The sequence below is a fragment of the Ochotona princeps genome, chromosome 29 (genome assembly GCF_030435755.1).
Source record: "Ochotona princeps isolate mOchPri1 chromosome 29, mOchPri1.hap1, whole genome shotgun sequence".
Classification (NCBI taxonomy): Eukaryota; Metazoa; Chordata; class Mammalia; order Lagomorpha; family Ochotonidae; genus Ochotona; species Ochotona princeps.
In genome coordinates this window covers 16,939,556-16,961,119 of record NC_080860.1, presented here as the reverse complement: position 1 = coordinate 16,961,119, position 21,564 = coordinate 16,939,556, and the positions used below count along the sequence as shown (strand labels likewise).

At 61.2% G+C, this 21,564-nt stretch overlaps 1 protein-coding gene and 2 long non-coding RNA genes across 10 annotated transcripts in view; 2 read left to right on the top strand and 1 right to left on the bottom strand.

Moving 5' to 3' along the window:
* Window positions 1-102: 102 nt before the first annotated feature.
* SMTN (smoothelin) lies at window positions 103-21,017 on the bottom strand. 6 transcript variants are annotated; one of them, XM_058656981.1, is made up of 21 exons: window positions 20,771-21,014; window positions 19,030-19,159; window positions 15,115-15,263; window positions 14,215-14,308; window positions 14,028-14,106; window positions 13,832-13,929; window positions 12,835-13,158; window positions 12,664-12,736; window positions 12,012-12,083; window positions 11,406-11,912; window positions 11,037-11,212; window positions 9,063-9,155; window positions 7,976-8,128; window positions 7,793-7,868; window positions 6,654-6,818; window positions 6,481-6,543; window positions 6,217-6,289; window positions 5,107-5,280; window positions 4,824-4,941; window positions 4,326-4,477; window positions 103-433 (listed from the first exon to the last, which is right to left on the bottom strand). In XM_058656981.1, exons 2-21 carry the CDS (start codon window positions 19,078-19,080, stop codon window positions 283-285), a joined length of 2,841 nt encoding a protein of 946 aa, XP_058512964.1. In that variant the 5' UTR covers window positions 19,081-19,159; window positions 20,771-21,014; the 3' UTR covers window positions 103-282. The 6 variants fall into 6 exon arrangements, with proteins under 6 accessions (XP_058512964.1, XP_058512960.1, XP_058512959.1 ...); XM_058656978.1 differs by lacking the exon at window positions 9,063-9,155 and adding an exon at window positions 3,060-3,224 and having other exon boundaries at window positions 295-433; window positions 20,771-21,012; XM_058656977.1 differs by lacking the exon at window positions 9,063-9,155 and having other exon boundaries at window positions 4,824-4,938; window positions 20,771-21,012.
* LOC131478304 (uncharacterized) lies at window positions 11,773-13,981 on the top strand. The gene is made up of 3 exons (XR_009244409.1): window positions 11,773-11,896; window positions 13,561-13,628; window positions 13,847-13,981. It is a non-coding gene; the product is annotated as an uncharacterized LOC131478304 (long non-coding RNA).
* LOC131478303 (uncharacterized) overlaps window positions 20,790-21,564 on the top strand; it is a 50,740-nt gene continuing 49,965 nt past the window's right edge. For all 3 annotated transcript variants that reach the window (XR_009244407.1, XR_009244406.1, XR_009244408.1), the window contains exon 1: window positions 20,790-20,815. This is a non-coding gene — a long non-coding RNA (uncharacterized LOC131478303). The remainder of the gene's footprint in view (window positions 20,816-21,564) is intronic.

The window sequence follows — 21,564 nt, the reverse complement described above, 5'->3', positions numbered from 1 at the left end:
TGCAGCGGGCGGGTGAGGTGGGGAGTTGGTTCTCGCTGAGCTGCCCGGTGTTCAAACCCTGCCCGACTCCTCCCCCCATGAGAGACGAGAGAAACGTTGGGCTCGTTGAAAACCAATAATTTATCAAAACGCTGCTGCGTGTGTTTGCGGAGGAGGGTGTCGCGACAGACAGGGCAGCGGTGGGCGAAGCTGGCGGAGGGCGGGGACGGTGCCAGGAGGGTGGGGACGGCAGCTGGCCCCGATCGCGCGTCAGGGGGTGAGGGGGAACCCAACCGGGCCGGCCTAGACATTCTTGCCGCGCATGCGCAGCTCGTGGCGCCGCAGGTGGTTGTAGAGCGACTGCACGTAGGTGAAGACGCACTTGGGGTCGGGCTTCTTGCCCATGATCATCATGTCCTCCACCTCCACCAGGGGCACGCAGTCCACCAGCATCCTGCGGGAGGGGCGCGGGCACGCGGTTATCAGCGCCCACGCGGTCGCTCACAGCGCCCCTCTGCCCCGGGATCTTTTTTTTTAAAGATGTTGCAGCCTCTCTCTTCAGTCAGTGGGAGAAAAGCCTTGGGTGGGTGGGGGGAGGCCAGAAACCCTAGTCCTCACCCCACCCCCACCAAGCCCGCCCGGTGGTGGGGAGGCAGCTTTGTAGGGAGCCAGGCTAGGCAGGTTGGCCTTGCAGCCAGCTATGCCCCATGCCTGGCAGGCTGACAGGCGAGCAGCTTCCAAATCTGTCTCTCCTTTGCGGAGACCTTGGCTCCAAACCCACGGTTTCCCTAGAGGGCCTCCTGCCCAGCGACACCCCGGCATGTTGCAGGGTAGGGCAACTCGGCTGGGGGCTTCACCATTGCCAAATCTTTTCTCCCCTGATGCTATCTGCCAGTTCCGGGCCCCAGAGAACACCCCCTACTGCTGGGGATGGAAGCCAGAGTGTGTGTGTGTGTGGGGGGGGGTGAATTCTTTAGCCCTTTCCGGTACCTGGCTGGGGCAGACAGCATAGTGGGAGGCAGATGAGGGTCCCGGTGTACTAGACTAGCTCCTCTATGCCATGCTCAGTTTCCAGATAGGGAAACTGAGTCAAACAGAACAGTCAGTTGTTTTAGGAGGTGTAGGGCTGGGCCTTGGAACCCCCCTCTGCATGTTGGGGTAAGTGGGAGGTGGCTAACAAACTGTTGCCAACCCCAGTGCGGGCTCCATCTCCCCTTCTCCCCTGGAACCAGACCTCTCTTGGGGCTCTCTCCCACCTGCTGTGCCGGGCACAGAGGGTGCACACCTTCCCCTCCTCAGCATTGCCAAATGTTTCCTTTGGCAGGAAACTGCTCCTGTCCCAACCTGCCCGGCTCCCCCGCCCCCCACCCTGGGAGACCACATCCCATCTTGCACCTGTGCCATCAGACCTGCACCTGTGCCATCAGGACCTCTCCCAGATCCCGGGGGCGGGGAGGCTGGTTGCCTTTAAGGAAGAAGCCTGGGCCTCCGTGAAGCTGTTGTAGTTTGGGCTGTAAGCCCTGAACAGCTGTGGATGGGAAGCCCTCAGCCTGTGCTATGTGACTCAGTTTGTTTTTCTTTACAACAGTGGTATCATCCTGTGCTTTATGAACCTGGAATCACTCAGGAGGAGTGAGAGGTTCCTGGCTCTGTTGCTGCTGGGTCCCCTCAGGGTCACCCCTACCCTGGAATGGGCCTGTTGCCCCGGCTGACCACAGAGCAGAGGCATCTCTCTCTGAAGCCTCTTCCTGCTGTGGCTATCTTCCCGGGAATCCCGGCCTCCCTCCCCTCCCCCGGACCTGGTACTCCCTCCCCATTCCAGCTGCGTACCTTCCCTGGAGACCTTATAAAGCCATTGTTTACACTGGGGCTCACGGCTCAGGGCTTAGGGCTCAGGCTGCCCCAGTGACAGGCCAAACACCAGGCAACTCAAGGGTTGAGTCACACTTTCCAGAGAGATGGGAGCTAGGCTTGGGCCCCCTCTTCCCACAGGCCAGCCTGCTCAGGGAAGCAGCTCCTAAGTCCATATATGACCTGCAGAGAGTACCCAGCCCATTCTACTCTCACCTGCACTTTTCTGGGTCTATGGGTATACATGATGGATGTTACCTGCCTTGCAATGGCTCTGGGCCCCAAGGGACATCTACGTTATACCCCTCCTTACTAGTTCTGTCACCCCACTACCTTGACTCTCTGTGCTCCCCTCTGGACCTTCATTTTTAATGCCTTTGGTGATAAGGGAGGGGAAAGAGATGAAGCAAGGAAAAGAGCCACCTCGTGGGGGCACGTACAGCCCCAGGCTCTGGCTCCAGCTCTGACCCAACCCTCCCACATTGCTGTGTGTACAGAAGCAGCTCAGGGTCTAGATGCTCCACCCTGGTCCTGAGATGAGGGGATCACAGAGGAGCTGCCATAGGCAGCTGGGGATCCAGGACCACTCCCTCTTCCCCGCAGCCAGAAGAAATGTCTTCCAGTTGCAGTGACTCCACTCCTGAGCTCCCCATTTGGGACAGTGGGCATCAACAACTCCCAGTACCTGAGCTGGAAACCCGGGGTGGCGTCTTCAGCCTCCCCCTCTCTTTGTCCAAAATCACGTTTGTCAGGAAGCCTGTCGTTGAACCTCTTAAACTGCTGCAACAGCCCATCTTGTCTTAGGTCTCATCCAAGGAATATTCTAGAAGGTTCACCTGACCCATCCCTCCCATTAGGATAATAGAAGAAGGAACTGAAATTCCTGACAGGGGCCCCTTCTTGTACATTCAACATCCAGACGGCAGTCCTTCCCTGCCTGGTTGGCCACAGACTCCATCTCATGTGCTCAATTTGGTCTTGCACTTTTTCTTTTTTCCCAGGTAGCCTGGTTCCCACAGCTTCTAACATGTCCCTCCATGGTGGTCCTGCTCACCTGGGTCATCCCTGCCTGTCTGGGGGAAGGGGACCTCACCTGCCTGGCACCACTGGCTTCTCTAAGGCTCCCCACCTTCTGTTCCCAACTGCCACCCAGGCCCCCTGTCTAAACCCTGCTCAGCAGATTCTGGGTGAAATGGGGTGGGGGGAAGGCGAGCGGGGGCATTCCTCACCGTGGGGTCCCAGCAGGGGGTTAGGACTTTTTGGTTTTTACCAGCCCTTTCTGGACCAAACAGCGGTAGAACTCCTGGATGTACGTGTACACGCACTTCCAGTCGGGCTCTCGCAGCCGCACCATGTCCTCCGTGTCCAGGAGCTGCGGGCAGTCCGCATGGGTCCTGGGGAGGGGTGGGGGGACCGGGAGGGAAGGGGCAAGAGGGGGGGCAGGTCCCAGTTGGGGTAGGGGGAAAAGGGGGAAAAGGCAGAGAAGAGAGTGGGGAAGAGGAGGAGGAGGAGAGAGAGAGAGAGAGACATACACACACACATACACACGCACACACACACACACACACAGACATAAGTTCAGTTACATTCCAGTGCTGCAGTCTGCCAGTCCCCCGCATGCCCCGCCCCACCCCCAACCCACCCTCCCACAGACGTGCCGCTCACTACCCATCACTAATGGTGTGCAATGCAGACAGGGTGGGGGCCAAACCAGTCGCAGGTGCAGAGAACTCTTGGGGCAAGCGGGGTCGCGGGGTGGGGGCGGCCATGGCGTTGGCGCCAAGGTTGGAGGGAAGGGCTGTGCCCCGGGGAGGAGGGGGTAGGGATGGGTGAGGGAGGCGTGAGAGGAGGTGGGGGAGGAAGGGAAGGAGGAAGAGGAGGAGGAGAGAGCTGGTAGAGTGGTAGGGGGAGGAAAATGAGAGAAAGGCAGTAGAGACAGATGGAGAAGGGTGCTAAGGGTGAGGTGAGCAGACGGGGCAACGATTCCAAAGTGGAGGGCTTGCGGATGTCCTATATAAGCCTCTAGTGGTGCCTATATAGGCTGGGCGGGCCCGGGGCCCGGGCCAGGAGCCTCCTTTTGGAATCTCCAGCCGGGATCCCGTGGGAGCAGGAAGCTCTGGTGGTGATAATGGTGGTGGGAGAAGAGTAGAACAGGAAGAGAGAGAGAGAGATGGGGGTGGGACTAGGAAGATGGCGGGGATATGGACAGGGCCACCTGGTGGGCCTCGGCTGGTAGGCAGGCCCGCGGCTCCTTGGTTCCGGCGGGCACCTGGCGCACTCCGCGGCGAGTGGGCAGGGGCGGAAGAGGACTCAGGGGCTCACTGGGGGGTAGGGGGGCCTCTCAGCTGCTGACTGACAGTGCGGCTGGCCAGTTCCAGGGTTGGGTCTTGGGGCAGCAAGAGGTGCCTGGCCCACGCGCCCAGCCAACACCCACCCCATCACCAGCACCATCCCACTCCCCTGCCGACAGCAGGCCTGGGGTGGACGGCACTTACTCAGCGGACGAAAAGGCCACCTCGAAGTTCTGGCGTCGGTTCTGGGGGCTGAGCTGAGCATAGTCGAAGGCTTCGGGAAAGAAGTTGTGCACCAAGGCACAGAAGGCCATGCCGTCGCTCCAGCTCGAGGAGAAATTCTGGATGTCCACGTGCTGCGGGGGAGGCAGGAGAAGGGCTGGTAGGGGCCCTGGAGGGCAGCAGGGTTCCGAGGGGGCCTTGGCGCAGGGGTGGGGGCAGCGTGGCACAGCGCAGGTGTACCATGGGAACGTGCCGCCTGCAACTCCACTGCCGTGATCCAAGCCCAGGACTACCCGAGCCCGAGGTCTAGAAATATATGCATCACCTCCTCCTCCCCTACCCCCACATAGCAACTGGCCTGGGGCTGCATCCACCACCCAATGCCACGTGACCTCTTGAGCATTCCAGATACAAGCTTTCCACAGTCCCAGCCGGGAGCTCAGCTGAAAGGGAGGCACCGGGTTGGGGCTCAGGACTCACCTCGTAGCCGCGGGTTTTGGCTCTGCACCAGTCCAGCAACATCTGCTTGATGCTGTTGGCGTTGGGGACTCCGAAGCTCGTGGAGCGCTGCACGGCTGCGCGGGGTGTACCAGGGCTGCTGTGTGGGGCACGGGGGACGGGACTGGTCACAGGACCGCAACAGTGGGTGTCCACCCAGCCGAAGCCTGTGGGACCCCTGTTTCCGCCAGGGCTCTGGGGGAAGGGGCGCTCCTCCCCACCCTACCCAACCCCACCTCTGGCCCCGCCTCCACGCGCCGCTCACCCGGTGCCGCCCTCCTTCTCCAGCTTCTCAATCATGGCCTTGCGCGCCTGGGATGCCGAGGTCTTGGGCAGACTCTGCGCCTTCATCAGCTCTTTTTTCTTCTCCGCCTGGCGTTTCTCCAGCGCTGCAAGGCTGCCAGGCCGTGGGCTGGCTTGGTCCTCGCGATCGAAGATGCTGAAGGACGGGGGCGATCTGTGAGGCTGATGGTGGTGATGGGGAAGGGGCTGCTCTCTGGCCTGGGCCACCACTCAGTCGGGAAGGGGCCACGTAGTGCGCCAGACTCCTCCTCCCCTACCCTTCAGGGTCTCCACGACCCAGTCACTCAAGGCATCGAAGAAGGAGGCAGTCTTCATTATACCCATTTTATACAAGGGTACATGGAGGCTCAAACGCTAGGAGGCTAAGAGCCAAACTTGGCTTCCCCCGCCCCCAGAGTTGTTTCTTTGTATTGTCAAGTCACAGGTGAGCTCATTTCATGCTTTATCACCAAGAAAATGACAACCAGCATAACAACTAAGGGGAATAATAATAATGACAGCTCCTGTCTGCTGAGCCTGGGTCTTATTTTAAACTCCATAAGAGGAGGCAGAGACTATTATCCTATCCAGTAAAACTGCGCAAACGGAAGCCCTCCCCCCGGGCAGTGACTTGTCTAAGCTCTCGAGGACCGTGGCAGGAAGAGACAGGCCTCTGGCTCGGGGGCCCAGGACTCTCTGCTTCCTACTCTGCATCCCGGTTTCATCCCGACCCTCTGCCACTCCTGGCATCCTTTGTAACATGAGCCTGTCCCTCATGGGTGTGAAGATGCTGTGGGACCAGGCCCATGATTTGCTGACTCTGACGTGGCGGCAATGCCACCAGCAGTCACAGCCACCTCTGAGAGCCACGAGACCCTGAGCAGGTAAGTCTCTAACCTCCCTGTGCAGCCACCTTCCCGTGGTTTGGCTGAGGATTGGGTGAAGTCACAGAGCCAGCACAGTGGCCTGAATTGCCCCGCACCCCTCCCTGGCCCTCAGTTAACCCCTCTGCAGAATGGGTATGCATGCAGTGAAGGTCCCCTGTGGCGCAGACACAGGTGTGCCGTCTGGCAGCAGCTGTCTGCGTGCTCACCTGCCCATCTTTTTGGAGGAGGAGGAGGAGGAAGAGAAGGTCTTGGTTTGCACCATAGTGCTGCCGCTGCCATCTGCGTGAGAGGGGAAAGGCAATAGGGTGAGGGTCCCACCTGGGCATCAGAAGATGGAGGTATGGTGATAGCCACAGGGAGAGAAGAGAAAGTGACACTGGTGCAGCTGCAGACACCCAGAGCGAGAGCTTGAAGAAGACCCGAGGAGGTGGGTGAGTGGGCACAGAAAGGGCCATGCCAGGCAGCCTTACTCTCCGAGCGCCGTACGAAACTTGACTCCACCGTGGTGGTGCGGGCCGTCCGGGTGCCATCGTCTGCAGGGGTCAGGGTGGTGGGGGGGAGAAGGGGGTAGGAGGGGGAGTGTAAGAGGCACAGAGCTCTGGGGTGGGGAGCACACAGCCCCACCCTTTGTCCCATGCCTTACTGGAGTGGACGAGCCGCTCGGTCTTGGTCACGGTGCTTACGGCTGAGCCATCGGCTGCCTGCTGGCTGTGCCGCATGGTGGTCTCAGTGGCTGTGTTGCCTCGGCCTTCCCCTGGCCGGGCCCGGGCCTCCTGCAGCCGCTGTTCCCGCTCCTTGTCCCTCTGGTCTGGGCCAGGGTGGTGGTGGTGCCCCATGCATGCCCAGGAGGGCCGCCCAATGCCCCACACAGCACACACGCACAGACACACGGGCACACAGGACAGGGTGAGACAGCTTGTTAGAAACGACATCAGTGACAAGGCCCCCTTTTCCTAGGACCTGTTAGGGGGCCAGAGGATCTGCCCCACTCCAACCCTGAGAACTTGGTGAGGCATGGCAAGGACGTGAGGGTCTTAGGCAAAAACTTGGGAACATGAATGGCTGACATGATGGGGGTAACTGGGATCTAAGAAGGCAGCATCTGTGGGAATGGGCAGCTGGGTCATGAGGGAGTATCTAGGACTAAGGCAGGAGCAGCTGTGTGTAGGGGAGAAGCTGGGTCAAGTGGGCCATCCAGCGGGCCTTAGGTAAAAGAAAGGAAAAATCTAGATCCAAAGGCAGAAGCAAGTGGAGGGAATTTGATCCAGAGAAAGCGGTTGGGAGAGAAGCTGGGGGGCAGGATTAAGTAAAGCAGAAGTGGGTGGGTAGGGACAGGAAGGGGCGTGGTGTGCTAGGCAGCTACATTCAGAGAGGGAGCAAAGGAGAATATCTAGCAAAGCAAATGAAACTACAGTCTTAGAGAAAAGAATCCCCATGTGCAGGGCAGGGCAGCTTGGTGGGGAGACCACTGCTGGCCTTGGGGCGGGGCGGGGGACAGAGAGAGAGAGAGAGAAGGAGGGAAGGGGGAAGGAGGGAGTGGGTCCAGCAAGCAAAAGAGAAGCTGGCTGGGGACAGTAACCTCAGGTGGTCAGCGTGGGGAGAAGCAGCAAGGAAGGGAATCGCTGGATGCAAGAGGGGAAGGAGGCCGGGGAGTAGCTGCGGGTAGGGGAGAAGCTGGATGGGGCAGCCACTGAGCTGGGGTGTCCACACAGGGTCCCTGGAGTGAGGGAGGCACAGGGGGGACAGCAGCGCCGGCTCTGGGTAGGGCCCATGGCTCTCTACCTCTTTTTCTCTGTCGGAGCTCCCGCAGCGCCGCCCGGATGAGCTTCCGTTCCTCATAGTCCATGGTCTGATCCAGCTGTAGACAGAACCATGGTCACTTGTCCACCCCAGGGGGCTGAGGGAGAGTGGGGGTGGGCTGCTGGTCCCCGCCCGCTGGCCCTCCCCCATCCCTGGGGGTCACACCATCTTGTCCAGGACGGCTTCATCCTCGATAGCCGACAGCTCCTTGGCGCTCAGGGGGGTCCGCCCCTCCGCTGCTTTATCCACGCGGGTCTGCTCTGCGCCATTGGCTGCTTCCACGGCCACCGAGGGGGGCTCAGCCGGCGCCGGCTCCATCTGGGGGATGGGACAGGAGAGGGTCCACACTTTAAAGCTGGGGTGGTGGGACAGATCCCCGGGGACCAAGGATGGTGTTGCTGGCATGCGGTCAGGTTGTCAAGTGCCCAGCATCGCATGAACACAATTGTCAGGAGCAGGAAGTTGGACCTGGGTTCCACGGGAGGCACCGCGTGCATACTAGGGCTGGTTTCCAGCTATCCCCATGGAACAGAAGGACAAATGGAGGCTCATGGCAGCTCAGTTTCCGCTCTGTGTGATGCAACCTTTGGTGGATGGGTGGGTGGGGGGTTTGCCGGCAACTCAGTCCTGCCAGTTCACTAGGCCTGGGTTCCTTCTGGACCAGTGCCCGGTCAGGATACACTCCACCCTCTCTTGCCAAACAGGCTGGACCAGAGCCTGTAGGCTCCTGACCAGGTGTCTGCCTAGGGCAACCCTAAGCCAAGACCTCTTCCAAGCTCTAGCTTTGCCCAGCTGGGAACCAGCCTGAGGACGGGGTTGGGGCTCTAGCCCCAAGCTAGCATCCACCCCACAAAACCCCCTCATCATTGCAGACTAGAGCCCAAGACAGCTAGCACAGCCCCTCCCCTCCCAGCAGGGCCTCCGTGTTGGCCCGGAGGATAAGGAGAGTCAAAGTTGCAGCTGTCTTAGGGAGGCACTTCCGGGGCTGGGGTGGGACAGGGGTGAGGAGGTGGGGCTGGGGGCTGGGTCACGCCAGGGGCTGCCAGGGACAGCTGCCACGCGTGCCTTGGAGCTGGGACCTGGTACTCTTCTCATCCCAGCCTTGGAGCATTAGTGCTGCAGTCCTGTGTACACAGACACTAAACAGAGGCCCAGAGAAGGTAACGGAACATCTGAGGTCACACAGCAAAGGCAAAAAAGAAAGCCCCAAACACCTCCCCACACTCTTCCACTGGCTCTCCGAGTGACTTACGAGGCTGCTGCTGCGGGAGGGGCCGCTGGAGGAGCGGCGGCGGGTGCTGAAGGCAGGTGGGTGGGCCACGGGGGTCCCGGCATCCTCAGCCGCCTGGAAGAGGGCCTCCGGGTCGGCTGCAGCCAGGAACAGCTCGCTGGGTTCCAGGTCCGGCTCCAGATCAGCCACCAGCGGGACCCCCAGGTGCAGGCTCAGCACCTCCACCTGCCTGCCCAGCGCGTCCAGCCGCCAGCTCAGCGCCGCAGTCTCCGCCCGCAGCTCTTCGGCAGCCCGGGCCACTGGCTCCACGGTGGTCACAGCCACCTGGGCGGCCTGGGTCACTGCTGCCCGCCCAGCCTCGGCCACTGCCTGCAGCTCCTCCAACGCCCGGCTCAACCGCTCTTCCAGGGCTGTGGCCAGCTCAGGCCCAGGCCCTGGGACCCCTGGCATGTTGCTAGTAGGGGGTTCTAACTGGAGCGGGACAGTGGCAGGGGCTACTGTGCCTCTAGCTGGCAGTGACAGGAGCCTCCTCTGCAGCTGGTCCGAGGGCGAAAGCAAGGGCAGCAGGCCTGCCCCGCCCCTGCAGGCCGCCCAGCCCACCACCCAGCCAGCTGGAACTGCAGCCCAAATAGAAATCTATTCTGGGCTCCTCTGTGGAGGGAGCAGCAGCAGTGGGGAGGGGTGGCCCGTCCAGGAGGCAGGCGGACCGCCAAAGGCCTAGCCCTGGCCCTGCATGGATCACAGACCTGCTGCAGAACAAAGCTGCTTGGATTCTGCAGGATTCCACGCCTCACAGGCGGGCAGGCTGAGGCAGGGAGCAGGGAGCGAGCCTAGTCTGGGCTACCCCGAGGAGACTAGCTGTGAAGATGCAGTGTGCCAGGCTCCCCTGGCTTCATGCTATCCACAGATAGGGGACTTGGCGGCTCGGAGCCAGTGGCTGTGATGCTGCCGTAACCAGCATCTTGGTCCCAAGGGAAATGTGCTCTAGCCTGCCATTCCCCCATCACCACCACTCCCCGGGGGGCTCGGATCTAACCAGAGACTTGGAGTGAGTGCAGTACAGGCAACTCACCTCGTTTAAGGCCAAGGGGAGGTGTCAGACCAGGTCTCACTTACCACCCTTAGGGTCTCTGCTGCTCTCTCACCCCACACCCTTCCCAAGCCCCACACCCACCCAGCAGAGAACAGCAGGGCCCTACTCTGTGCCAGCTATGGTGCTTTCTGAACCCCCCCCACCACCTTTTGCCAGACACCCCGAGAAGGCCCAAAGCTGGCTCCAGCCTTCTCACCTCTGCCACAATTCCCTCCATTCCCCAGGAGCACCGCACAGGCATCATTATCGGAGCAGCCAGGGGCAGGTCAGCCCACAGGGGGCTTCTCTGTCCCTAGCCAAGCTCCCAGCCAGTCGATCCCGGGCTTGGGAATGAATAATGGAAGGGTGCGAGGTATTCAATTCCCCGCCTGGCACCTGCTAGCCTGCAGCCTCCTCTGATCGGCACCCCCACCCCATCAGGGCTGTGGCCCAGCCCCCCTGCTCGGAGGTTGACGCAGATGCTATACTGCTAATCCACAATCCTCTAAGGGCCGGGCTGATCAGGGATTGAGGGGATTACCTCTGATACACCTCAGGGCTGGTGTTCTGGGGTCAAACCCGCCTGGGGCCAAATGCCTACCACCCCCCTGGGCACCTCAGTTTTCCCCATCTGCTCATTCGGGATGCATCAGATAGGATGAGCTTCTCACAGGAAGGTCAAGGTTCTGGCAGGCCTGGTTGGCTGACACATTAGAGCCCACCCCACCTCTGGGCTGTGGGCCAGGGGCAGCCCCCTTCCTCTCCCCTGAGCCTCCATTTCTCTGCAGGTACAGCAGAAAAACTCCTGGTCCCTCCCCTCCGCACCCCAAGCTGCTAAGTGGTCTCCGTGAGGTTGACAGATGGTGAGGCTGATGCTGGGGGGACAAGGATGGAGGGTTGTGGCGTGGGACAGGGGCTCTCACCTTGATGCTGCAGCCTCCCCGGTTACCAGGGGAGGCATGACTGAGGCTGGTGACATGAGTGACACTGCCCAGCCGAGTCAGGGTGGCCGCAGGGCCGCTGATGTGGGTGATGGTGTTCTTGCCTCCACTGCTGGTGCTGAGCAGGGTGGGGGGCGCCCGCAGCCCCAGTGTCAGTTCTGGGTGGGCAGAAGAACTGCTGTGAGGATCGGGCAGGGCCAGAGTGGTACCAGGCAAGGTCGGTTAATCAAGGGCACCTCTCCCTGCCTTCTGCTCCCAGCACACCCTTGGGAGAGACAGCCTTGCAGCACCTTGTCCTACATGCCCAGCTGGGTGGTTGCGACCAGTGAAAAGCAACAAGGGAAGGCCTACCTGCCCTCTGATTGCCTGTGGGCAGCAGGACCCGGCCCGTGGAAGCCTGGCCACGGCCATCCTTGATCTCGATGGTGAACGTGGTCTTCATGCTGCCCCCAGGCTCAGCGGTGCCGACAGCCACGGGCGGCGGGGCACTGGGCTCTTCTGGGCAGGCCACGGGCCCCCCTGCTCTGTTTTCAAGGGACCTGGCAGCCAAGCCCCGCCCCTGAGGGCCCTCCTCTCGGGGGCAGCTTTGAAGCTGGGCCAGGGGCTGGGCTATTCCTCCTTGCTCCTTGCTGAACCGGGAGGTGGAAGAGGAGGAGCGGCTGGAGGAGGAGGCAGGGGTGGTGCTGATGAGGGAGGGGCCCAGGAGTTTTGCAGGGGTCTGGGGCCCAAGGGCAGCCCGGGGTGGGCCGTCCTGGAGCCTGGCAGCTGTAGGAGAATCGGAGGTGAACTTGCGGACGCGGTCCCGCACCGAGCCAGCCCGCTGGAACGGAGAAGTTCCAGGGGTGAGGAGGGTGGGCTCTGGAAGGGACAAGAGGACTGTCAGTGGCTGGATAGGTGGGACAAGGACTGCCCCAAGCCTGGAGGGTGATGGGGGGGCGGGTGAGGACAGGCGGTTACCTCGGTTCTGGGTTGGCTGGCGGGGGCTGAGTACGGACAGCGAGCGTTGGCAGGGTCGGGGTGCAGCCAGATCTGGTGTGGGGAAGGGAAGAGATGAAGTAGAGTGGGTATGGGTAGGAGGGGGGGTCTAGCCTTCCCACTTCTGTAGCTCCCATGGTTCTGGCCTTTCATTCGGCTGCATCTGTGCTCACAGCCCCGCCTACCTCTCTGGCACTGACCCGAACATGACTTGGACGCTTCTGGGGGCGAGGGCTAGGTTTGAACTAGAGAAGGGGTGCAGGATGCTTCCCGCCGATGAGGATGGGGGCCAACTCTCCCCAACCCCCCAACCCTGGTCAGTGCTGCCCACAGCTCTGGCAGGGAGATGGATGCACTCCCTTATTGGGGAGAAGAATGTATCTGCGGCCCGTTGCCTTGAAAGGCTGCGGGGAGGCCTCTGGCCACAGTGGCAGCGGGGGGTAGGCCTGGTCAGGGGCGGGGACACCCCAGAAGCAGTGTGTGTATGTATATGGGGGGTGGGTGTGGGGGGGCATTAGGGACGGCCCATGGCAGGCTGGACCTGCCAAGCATAAGAGCCCACTGTGCAGGGAGGGCAGGGAGGCTGGGGGCAGAGGGAGGCAGGTACCTGTGCTGTCCCCGCTGGGACCCTCACCTGCTCTCTTGGTGTTGGAGGGGCCTCTGGGGGAGTCCTGAGCTGCAGGGGGTTCTGCAAGGCCTCGCAGGAGCTACAGGCAAGAGGGGGGAAGACACAGCATGATTGGGGCCTGATGCCTACACCAAGGACCTCATTTATGGGGCTTCCCTGCCCCTCAGCCAGACTCACCTGGTTGACCACCTGCCTCTCTGTGCTGGGAGGGACTGATGACTCCCGGGGTTCAGGGCTGGCGGTGGTCCTAGGGGGACTGGCAGGTGGCTTGGGGCTGCTGGGAGCCTCAGCAGGGGAACCCTGGGCTCCAGCAGGCTCCGGTGGAGGCTCAGGAGAGACAGGGGTGGGGGAGCTATCCGGTGAGGCCGGTGAGCTGGGGCTGCCCCCACCAGGGGCCCTCAGCAGGAGTGTTACTGTGGTCACATCCTGGTTGCTGACCTCCGGGGTTGGGGTGGGCTCTAGGACCTCCGCTGGCTGCTCCTGTTCCTCTTGCTCTGGCACCTGCGGAGGACCCATGAAGGTCTGATCAAGTCTCCCCAGACTGCCAAGGCTACCCTTACCTTTTGTGGAGTAGGCAGGCAGGTGCCCAGGGCAGGGCATGCAAAACACAAGGGCTGGGCACGGCTTCCTGGGGACACACCTGCACGGGCACCAGTACCCTAGGGGCAGCCTCTAAGCTACCCCCCAGCCCAAGGTGGTTTACATGGGACCCAGTGCTGGGGGTTGTGGTGAGGGAAGTAGCAGGAGACCTTCCCCAGGGATTTAATGGATCCCTGGACGTCCTGCTTCAGCCCCATTAGTCAGGGAGTCAAGGGTGAGGGCCTCCAAAGACTAGGGAGGCAGCGGCCTCTGCTGGCCACTTAGGGAACCTGCATGGCCTGACAGCACACCCAATCTCCTCAGAGTGCACCCAGGGAAGGGTGCCCCACGAATCAGCTTGGGCCCTGATATACAGGCCTTGGTAAGTCAAGGTAAGGATGGAGAGGGTGGTGCCTGGAGGGTGAGGGGCAAGGGGTTAAGGTGGGAGTTCCTGGGGGATGGGAGCAGGAAGGTAGGTGGGAGGTGTCTACAAGGCTAAGGGGACCAGTCAGAGACCAGCTTGGCAAGGACATCACAGATGCTCTGTGCTGGTGGTATCCAAGAGAGAACCTGGGCCAGCCGCCATGCTCCCTACCTCCCGCCGCTCCAGCCTGCGTGCCGCCCGGCCCTCGCTGTCTTCTCGTGCACCCTTGTTGAGACGCCCGCTGCACAACCTCCCAGCCACGGTGGCAGCTGGAAGTCAAGGAGCAAATAGCAGGTGAACGGCCTCCAGGAGGTAAGGTGGGGGGGGTGCTAAGGGGAAAGGCTGGGCCACGGCACGCCATACACACCCTCTATCTCCTGAGCCCGGACGCGGCGGATGGCGGCTCGGATCAGCTTGCGTTCTTCGTATTCGGCAGCACTGCGCAGCTATTGGGGGAGACAAGGGGGGATGTGGGGCTGTGGCATCCCAGACCTCTCCCCTACTCTCACACACATCCCTCCCTCCCCGGCTGCTGCCCCTGCCCGCGGCCTCACCAATGTGGTCAGCTCCTCCACGTCATTCATGGACTCCAGCTGTCCTGCCAGCCGCGCCAGGGCAGCCCGCTGCTCAGCTTCCCGCTGTTGAGAGCTGCAGAGACATCACGACTGTGACCCCCACCCTGGGACCAGGGCGCAGAGGATGTGGGCTCAGGGTAAGGGCCAAGATGTAGTACCCAGGCCCCACAGCCGGGGCGTGGGGGGTAGGGGGCAGAGCAGTGCACATATGCCCATGAACGTGGGCACGGATGCCACCTGCACTGGCATGGCCGGGGTAATTATGATCGGCCCAACGTCTTTACCCAGAAATACCCCTGTGGATTCCAAAAGTATGCACATAGGAGGGTAATTTTTTTCAGATTTGTGGAAAATGGAATTGAAAGAGAAGTTTGGGTGCCAAAATTTTTGAAATCCACGGATCTTAGGCTCTTTAAAAAATTCAGAGAAAGATATCTCTTATGGAAAAAGAAAAAACTATGCAGGAATTTTCTTTCTCTTTTTTTTTGCACCAAAGTAAATTTGAATTCCATGTTTCCATGAGCTCTTAAAAAAATACTTTTTTTTTTTTTCATTTAATTTGACACAGAAATAGAGAGGGAGATCTGCCGGTTCACTCTCCAAAGGGCTGTGAATAGTGAAGAGCCAAGAATTCAAGCTGGGTGTCTCATCACCTGCTGCCTCCCAGAGTGCGTATCAGCAAGCTGGACAGGAAGTGGAGGAAGAGCCAGACACTTCCAGACAACACAGGTGTCCCAAGCGACCGCAGTGTCCATTGCTACCCCTCCCTTGTCTTTCTGAAGTCCGCTCTTCCAGCCAGCACAGGTACCCACACCTGCTGAGCCCAGGCACACACGCTCCCCCTTCCCTCCTCTGCACGCCCAGCTCTCCACCACTCACTGCAGCCAGTTCTCCTTGTTGTCCTGCCGCTCGGCCCGGAAGCGCTTGGATGCCAGGGCCTCCTCCTCGCGCTCCAGCTCCTGCCGCTGCAGCTCTCGGATAGCTGATCGAATCCGCCGCCGCTCGGCCAGATCTGCTGTGACCTCCAGCTAAAGGGTGGCGGGCAGGCGGGGGCGAGGGGCAGGTCATTTTTGGCTGCCAGGGGCAGAGGGCTGGGACCAGCCACCCACGGCTCTCCCTGGGGCACAATGAATGGCCTGTCTCAATTCCCTTCAGCCCCCACAAGCCCTTCACGTGCCTGCTCGCCTACTCTGGGGTCTCCGGGGGGTGCGAGGGGGGATACAACTCAATGTAGCAGGGTTTCTGGGGTGTCCACTGTGCACGGGAGTTCACAGAGCACTTGCTGTCAACAGGCAGCCAGCAAATGGACTCACAGCCTGTCTTTAATTCCCAGGAAGCCACATGGGACATGTGGGGAAACTGAGTCAGGAGCCTAGGCGTTCTAGCTCCATGTTTGGCTGGAGCTATTGTCTTCCTCTCTGGGCACCAGTAAAGGAGCCGGGGCTCAGACTGGGAGGCCAATCCCTTGGATAACTGGTACCAGGGGCTTATCCAAAGTCCTAGAGAGGGTGTCCCCAGCAGGGAGGTTCCCAGTGGCTGTTGGTCCAACCACACACAGCTCAGGGTACCACTTACCCTGGGGTGAGTCAGCCCATCCCCGTGCTGTGCACACCTCTCCCTGGTACAGCCCTGCTCCCCAGCCCTGCCCACCCCTCCTGGAGCCTCTGTCCTCTAGAAAGTGGACGGGCCCAGGGACGCTGAGGTTGGGGGCAGACATAACCCTGTAGTGTGGGGTGGCTACCCAGATAGGACCTATCTGCTTTTTCCCTCCAAAAGCCGCCAGGTGGAAGAGCCAAGGAACCTTCTATTCCTTTCTGGTTGGCCTTCCCTCCCCCCAACATTCTTTCCTGCTTAGCAGGACAGCCAGGTGGCAGGGGTGGGGGGATTCAGAGACAGAGCTTTCACAGAACCTGAACCCCACCCTGTCCTAGCGTGGGAGAGTTGCGTGGAGGTGGGGGGAAGGGGGGTAGACCTGGGTGGGGAGAACAGAGTCCTCTCCCAAGCTCCACATTCCTCAGGACCTAAGGGAGGACCCTCCCACCCCCACAGCTCAGGCTAGAACCCCCAGCTGCTGGCTGAACCTGAGCCTGTCTGGTCTTGGTTTTCTCACGGCAGGTGCGACAATGGCGTCTGCCTCAGGGTAGTGAATAGGGACAGCAGTAGGGACTTTAGGGGGGTTCCTGCAGTGACATCATCCTGCACTGACATCATCAATCTACCCCTGCACCCAAACAAGCCCCTATTTCCTGCTTGCTGCTAACCCAGGAGGGGGCATCAGTCAGATTTGTGGAGACTGTGTGTGTATCAGACCTGGATCTGACCTGGGAGGATGTGGTTGCTCCTGAACCGGGTCTCTCTAAGAACCCGCCTTAGACTGAAGACAGATCCGCACTGGGATCTATGTGTATGGACGGCTGGTCCAGCCCATGCAGAGGGCAGAGGCCCTGGGGGTCCCTAATTCCAATGCTCTGGGCTCCTGACCATCCTGTTTGGAAAATGGGAGACTCCCTCTGATGCCTGCCCCTCTCCCAAAGTCGGGGGGGGGCGGGGGAGAGCGGTCAGAAAGCGGGCTGGGGGACACCGCCCACGTCATTCCACTCATCCCTCCCCTGCTAAGACCCTCCCCTTTTGGGCACCCCCTGTGTCCTGCTGTTCCCCACTGGCTCAAGCGCTGCCAATCTGTATGTGCGTGTGTGTGCGTGTGTGCACGTGTGTGTACGAGTGCGTGTATGTGTAGGTGGAGGGGAATGCTGTGGAGGGAGGGAAGGAAGTACAAAGGGCCATTGTCCACCAGGGTGGAAGGGGAAGGGGATGGGGCCCGTTTCCGAAACGGCCCAGAGAAACACTCCCGGGAGGAAAGAGTGTGCTTCCTCATCCCTAGGGGGTGGGTCTCCGGGCCTTTCTGCCCCATCAGCAGCACATCAGAGGGTCTCTAGGTCCCAGTTTCCATGTCCCCATCCCCAAATCTCCTCTGGGGGAGCCCCCGGCAGTGCAACGAAGTCTCGCTAGGGGGCACTGAAGGTCCGCAGGCTCCGGAACCGCCCGCACCCGGTCGGCCCGGCTCTAGGCGCCGAGGAGGGAGGCGACAGGAAGCACCTCCGCCTGCTCCGTGTGCCGAGAGGAAGCCGCGGTTCATAGGGCTGCAGCTTCTTTCTCCGGCCAGCAAGGGTCGGAGCCCGATCTTGCACCCGGACCCAGGCGGAGGGGGCCTGCCTGCACCTGGCGCAGAGGCCTTCCCGGGGCGCGCACGTCCCCAGATACCCTCGGGAGCCGTGGCCGGGGTCCCCGAGAACCAGCCCGACGCTGGGATGCAGGACGGCCGCCGCCGCGGGTCCAGCTTTGCCTTATAAGGCCCGGCCCCGCGGGGGAGGAGCCCGGTTTACGACGTTCCCCGTTCCTGCCACGAGGCCGGCGGGGCGGGACCCTCAGCTGCGCTCAGGCGCAGTCACGGCTGCGGGCTGCTGGCTGCGGGCGGTGGGAGCTGCGGGGCCGCGGGGTGGGAAGGGCCTGGGGTGGCCCCGCAGTCCCGAGGCAGAGAGGAGGCGGGCTCTCGCGTGCGTCCTTTCCCAGGGAAGAGTTTGAGATATTGGAGAGTTGGGGGGGGGGGACGGGGAACGCTCTGCAGCTTCTTCGCTGAAACCCCCACCTCAGGGCCCAGACTGGCATGAGAGGGAAGGAGGCAGAGGCTGGAGAACCCCGAGCCCAAGTGTGGACAGCCCTCCTACACATCGCGGAGGGACAGCCTGGCTTTGAGAGTTGTGGAAGATTTACAGCGAGCCCTTTGCAGTAGTTAGGAAATAGGGTGCAGGGCGGAGAGGCAGGTCACTTGCCCTCTGCTAAGGAAAGTAAATCTTTAATTCAATCCCTCCCCTCTTCCTTTCCAAGGAACAAGGGTCAGGGGCTGGGAGGCAGCCCGGAGCTCTTCCCCCAAGTCAGCGGCTGCTTGGCCTGGCAGGGTACCTCTCTGTGTGTGCATGGGTGTGTGTGTGGGTATATCATGAGTGTGGTTAACAGACAGGAACCTCGGGAAGAAGCTGATGCGAAAGGATCGAGTTCAGGGCCTACCCACCGACTGCAGGACCTGGTGACTGTTTTTGCATCCCCCATGTCCCCATGTCACAGATAACGACCCAAGGTGACCCTGTGTCACCAAGACCCAGGGTGAGAGAACAGACAGGACTCCGAGTCACAGAACCCACAAGGACCTTATGAAGTCTGTCTCTCGTGCCTACTCCCAGCCTGGCCTTGTCAGGCTTCTTGGTGCCCCCTCCAGCCCCTCCTTGCACTATCCCTCCCCACTTGGTCCTCCATAGAGCCCTGGGGCAGCTGATCCCACCTCTCTGGGTTGTGGTTTCCCAGCTCTCAGAGCCGCCGTGAGCACGAGCTGGTGCGTCCAGCCTGCCTGTGCCACCCACTGGCGTGATTAATCACCCCGCCACCATTACCGTCTGGCCAGCTGCCAGGCCTGAGCTCGCTGCCCAATCTGCTGCTTGGGAGAAACACAGCCAGCCTCCCCACACCTGTGGCTGCACATGGGCGTGTCCCCAGCAGCAGTTACTGTTTAAACAGGTGGTGCCAGTGTCAGGGGGATGGGGGGAGCCACTGGGCATCGGCACCTGACCTGGACAGCACGTCACGGGGGCCTGGGCATCCGCCAACGGAATAGGCCTGGCCCTGTTCCCCGTTCTCCTTCCCCAATCACCCGCTCTCTGCCAGTGGAGAGTTAGCCTGGATGGGCCTGGCCCCCGTAATGGGATAGCCCTTACCCGCAAACCTGCCAACGGGGGTGCTTACCAGCTTCCGGAGGGCTCCCTCATCCAATCCGGCTAAGGATTCGTCCGCCATCTCACTGGCCCCTTTGCTCTGTCTGTCTCCTCCTGAGAAGATCCTGTGGCACCTGACCCCAGCTCCGGGGGAGTGGACCCTGCAGGAGACAGACATTTAGTGGGCCTCCCGGAGCTAGGCAACCGGACTTCCTTCTCCAACCCATCAACATGTATCACTGTCCCAACTTAGCTCTCCTAGCCTGCTGGGAGGTGGCCTCTAGCTCGGGATGGTTGGCTGCAAAGCTGAATTGAGTTCCTGATGCCTAGCTTGCCAGCTGGAGTCTGCTATGTGGTCTAGACCTTCATCCTGTTCAAGGGCTGGGACCTGGAATGACAACCTCCAGGGGTCCAGCCAGGGCCACCCACCGTGCTCACCACCAGGGGGTGCACACCAGTCTCCAGAGTTTCCTGCCCCACCCACCCATCCATCCCAGGGCCTGCCCAGCCCCCACCCACTGCGCAAACTGAAAAGTCTCTGGCTGCCAGCTGAGCTCCTACCCGAGTCCTTACTGCCACTTTTACCACTCAGCTATTGGAGGGACATGGCATCTTCCAGGTTTTAGTGTCAGCCCTTGTTTCTGGCCTTCCTCCCCCAACTCGCCCCCCTCAAGCTTCCCTTCCTTGCCTGTCCCCGGATACCAACTGTCCTGACCCCAGGAAGCCAGGTGTCCCAGACACCCAGCGTCTCCTGTCATCCCAACAGCCATTCAGTGACTCCACAGCCGGAAGGCACAGTGGAAGTTGACCCCGGACTTGAAGACAACTGAGAGGACCAGGGCTTTGTTCCTAGGTGGTGCTCCCAGAGACTCAGAGGACGGGAACTGACTTAAAATCTAACACTCGGTCACCTCCAATTTCTGAAGCTGACCCCACCTGCCAAGTTCCAGGACAGCCTGGGACACTTCCCCTGCTCCCCTCAAACTGGAGCCCTAACTGTTGACTGAGCCTCCCAGCACTGCTGTCACCTTCCTTCCTTCTTCCTTTCTCCACTGGGCGTTGAGGGCACATGCTAATCGCCTCCTGGATGTGTGGTGACTGAGGTAGCTCCAGGGTTTCCCCCCTTCTGTCTTCCTCCTCTCCCGTTGATTCATTCTTCAGGCATCCCTTACCCCTTACAGTCACCTGGCGGGTTACCCCATCCAGAGAATGGATCCTTGGAGTTGAGAATGGGTTCCTAGCCACATAATTGGGGTTTGTCTGACCTTACCTGGTCAAGTCATTACTTGCTTGTCCCATCCTGGTAGGATCAGTCAGGTGCCCACCTACCCAATGACCCTGTGTGGTCAGGGTCCTTGTCCCCATTCCTACCTAACCTGCCTGGAATGGTCCCCTTCTCTCCAGGAGTGTCACTCAGTGGGCACCCAGTCCTGTTCCCTCTGAGCTAGGGTCTCTTTTGAGAAGCAGGGCACCTGTGTACCCAGTCTCTTCTCGGAGATTCCACCACACCCCCCTCCAGCCCCAAGGCTCCCTGTCAACTGGGTCTGACGTCGCTGGAGGTTACGGGTGGTCTCAGGAGTCTCCTCTTGGGATACCTGTCCTCCATCACCCCCCACACCGGCGGCCTCCGAGGAGGCCGGTAGGCGTTCTCGCACACGGCCCTTCTCGGCTAAGAGCTGCCGGGAGCTTCCAGCGGTAAGCGTTCTAGAACCCGGGATAGAGATATCGGAGTTCCACCCACGGGACCAGCGCCCTGGGGTCCGCACACTCACCTCTCCGTCCGTCCCGCCCGTCCCGCCCGTCCCGCGCGGCCTCGGGTGAGTTCCCTCCGGACAAGCCAGATGTGGGTTAACGAGACACGGTCGGGCAGGAGGCGGGCGCCACGACCCGGAGTCCAGCCCCGCTCAGCAACCGTCCCCTTGGGCTGTGCGAGGACTGACCGTCCAGCCTCGCCAGCCAGGCCCGTGAGCTCCGCCCCGCTCCGCCGCCGCCGCCAATTCTCGCCCGGGTCCCGCCCATCCTCGGGCCTCATTGGGGAAATTCAATTTAAAGACCACTCCCCCTCAAGAGGGGAAGGACCCGCCCCTCGTAGGGCCCAGGGACCGTATAGGGGCTTGGGGGTCTGTCGGGGGGGTTGCAGCGGCGGTGTGGGGAGGGTCGTGTGGACGCTGACCCTGAGGTAAAGTCCAAGGGGGCGTCCCGAGCCGAGGTAAGTGGCCTGGGGTCGCACGACACCCGGAGCCTCGGGATGGCCCCTCCCCGCCCTCCTCTTTGTTCCTCAGACCACGTCCCCTCCCTCGGCTCCACCTCCTCTCGTCAGTCGCCGCCTCCAGGCTGCTCTCGGGGTACCTGGTCTGAGTCACCTCAGAGCCGGAGCTGAGTGACCCGCAGCACCTGCGTCGGCGCCGGACAGTGTCAGGTGGAGCTGGGCGAGGGGTGGACACGGAGGCCTGAAGACGGTCGATGCGACCCCAGACTAAATGGAGAGTCCACTAGGGGACCCCTTGGGGAAAGCCACCCTCCTCCCGCCTCCATCTCCCATACTGAGGGTCCTGGACCCTCCCTT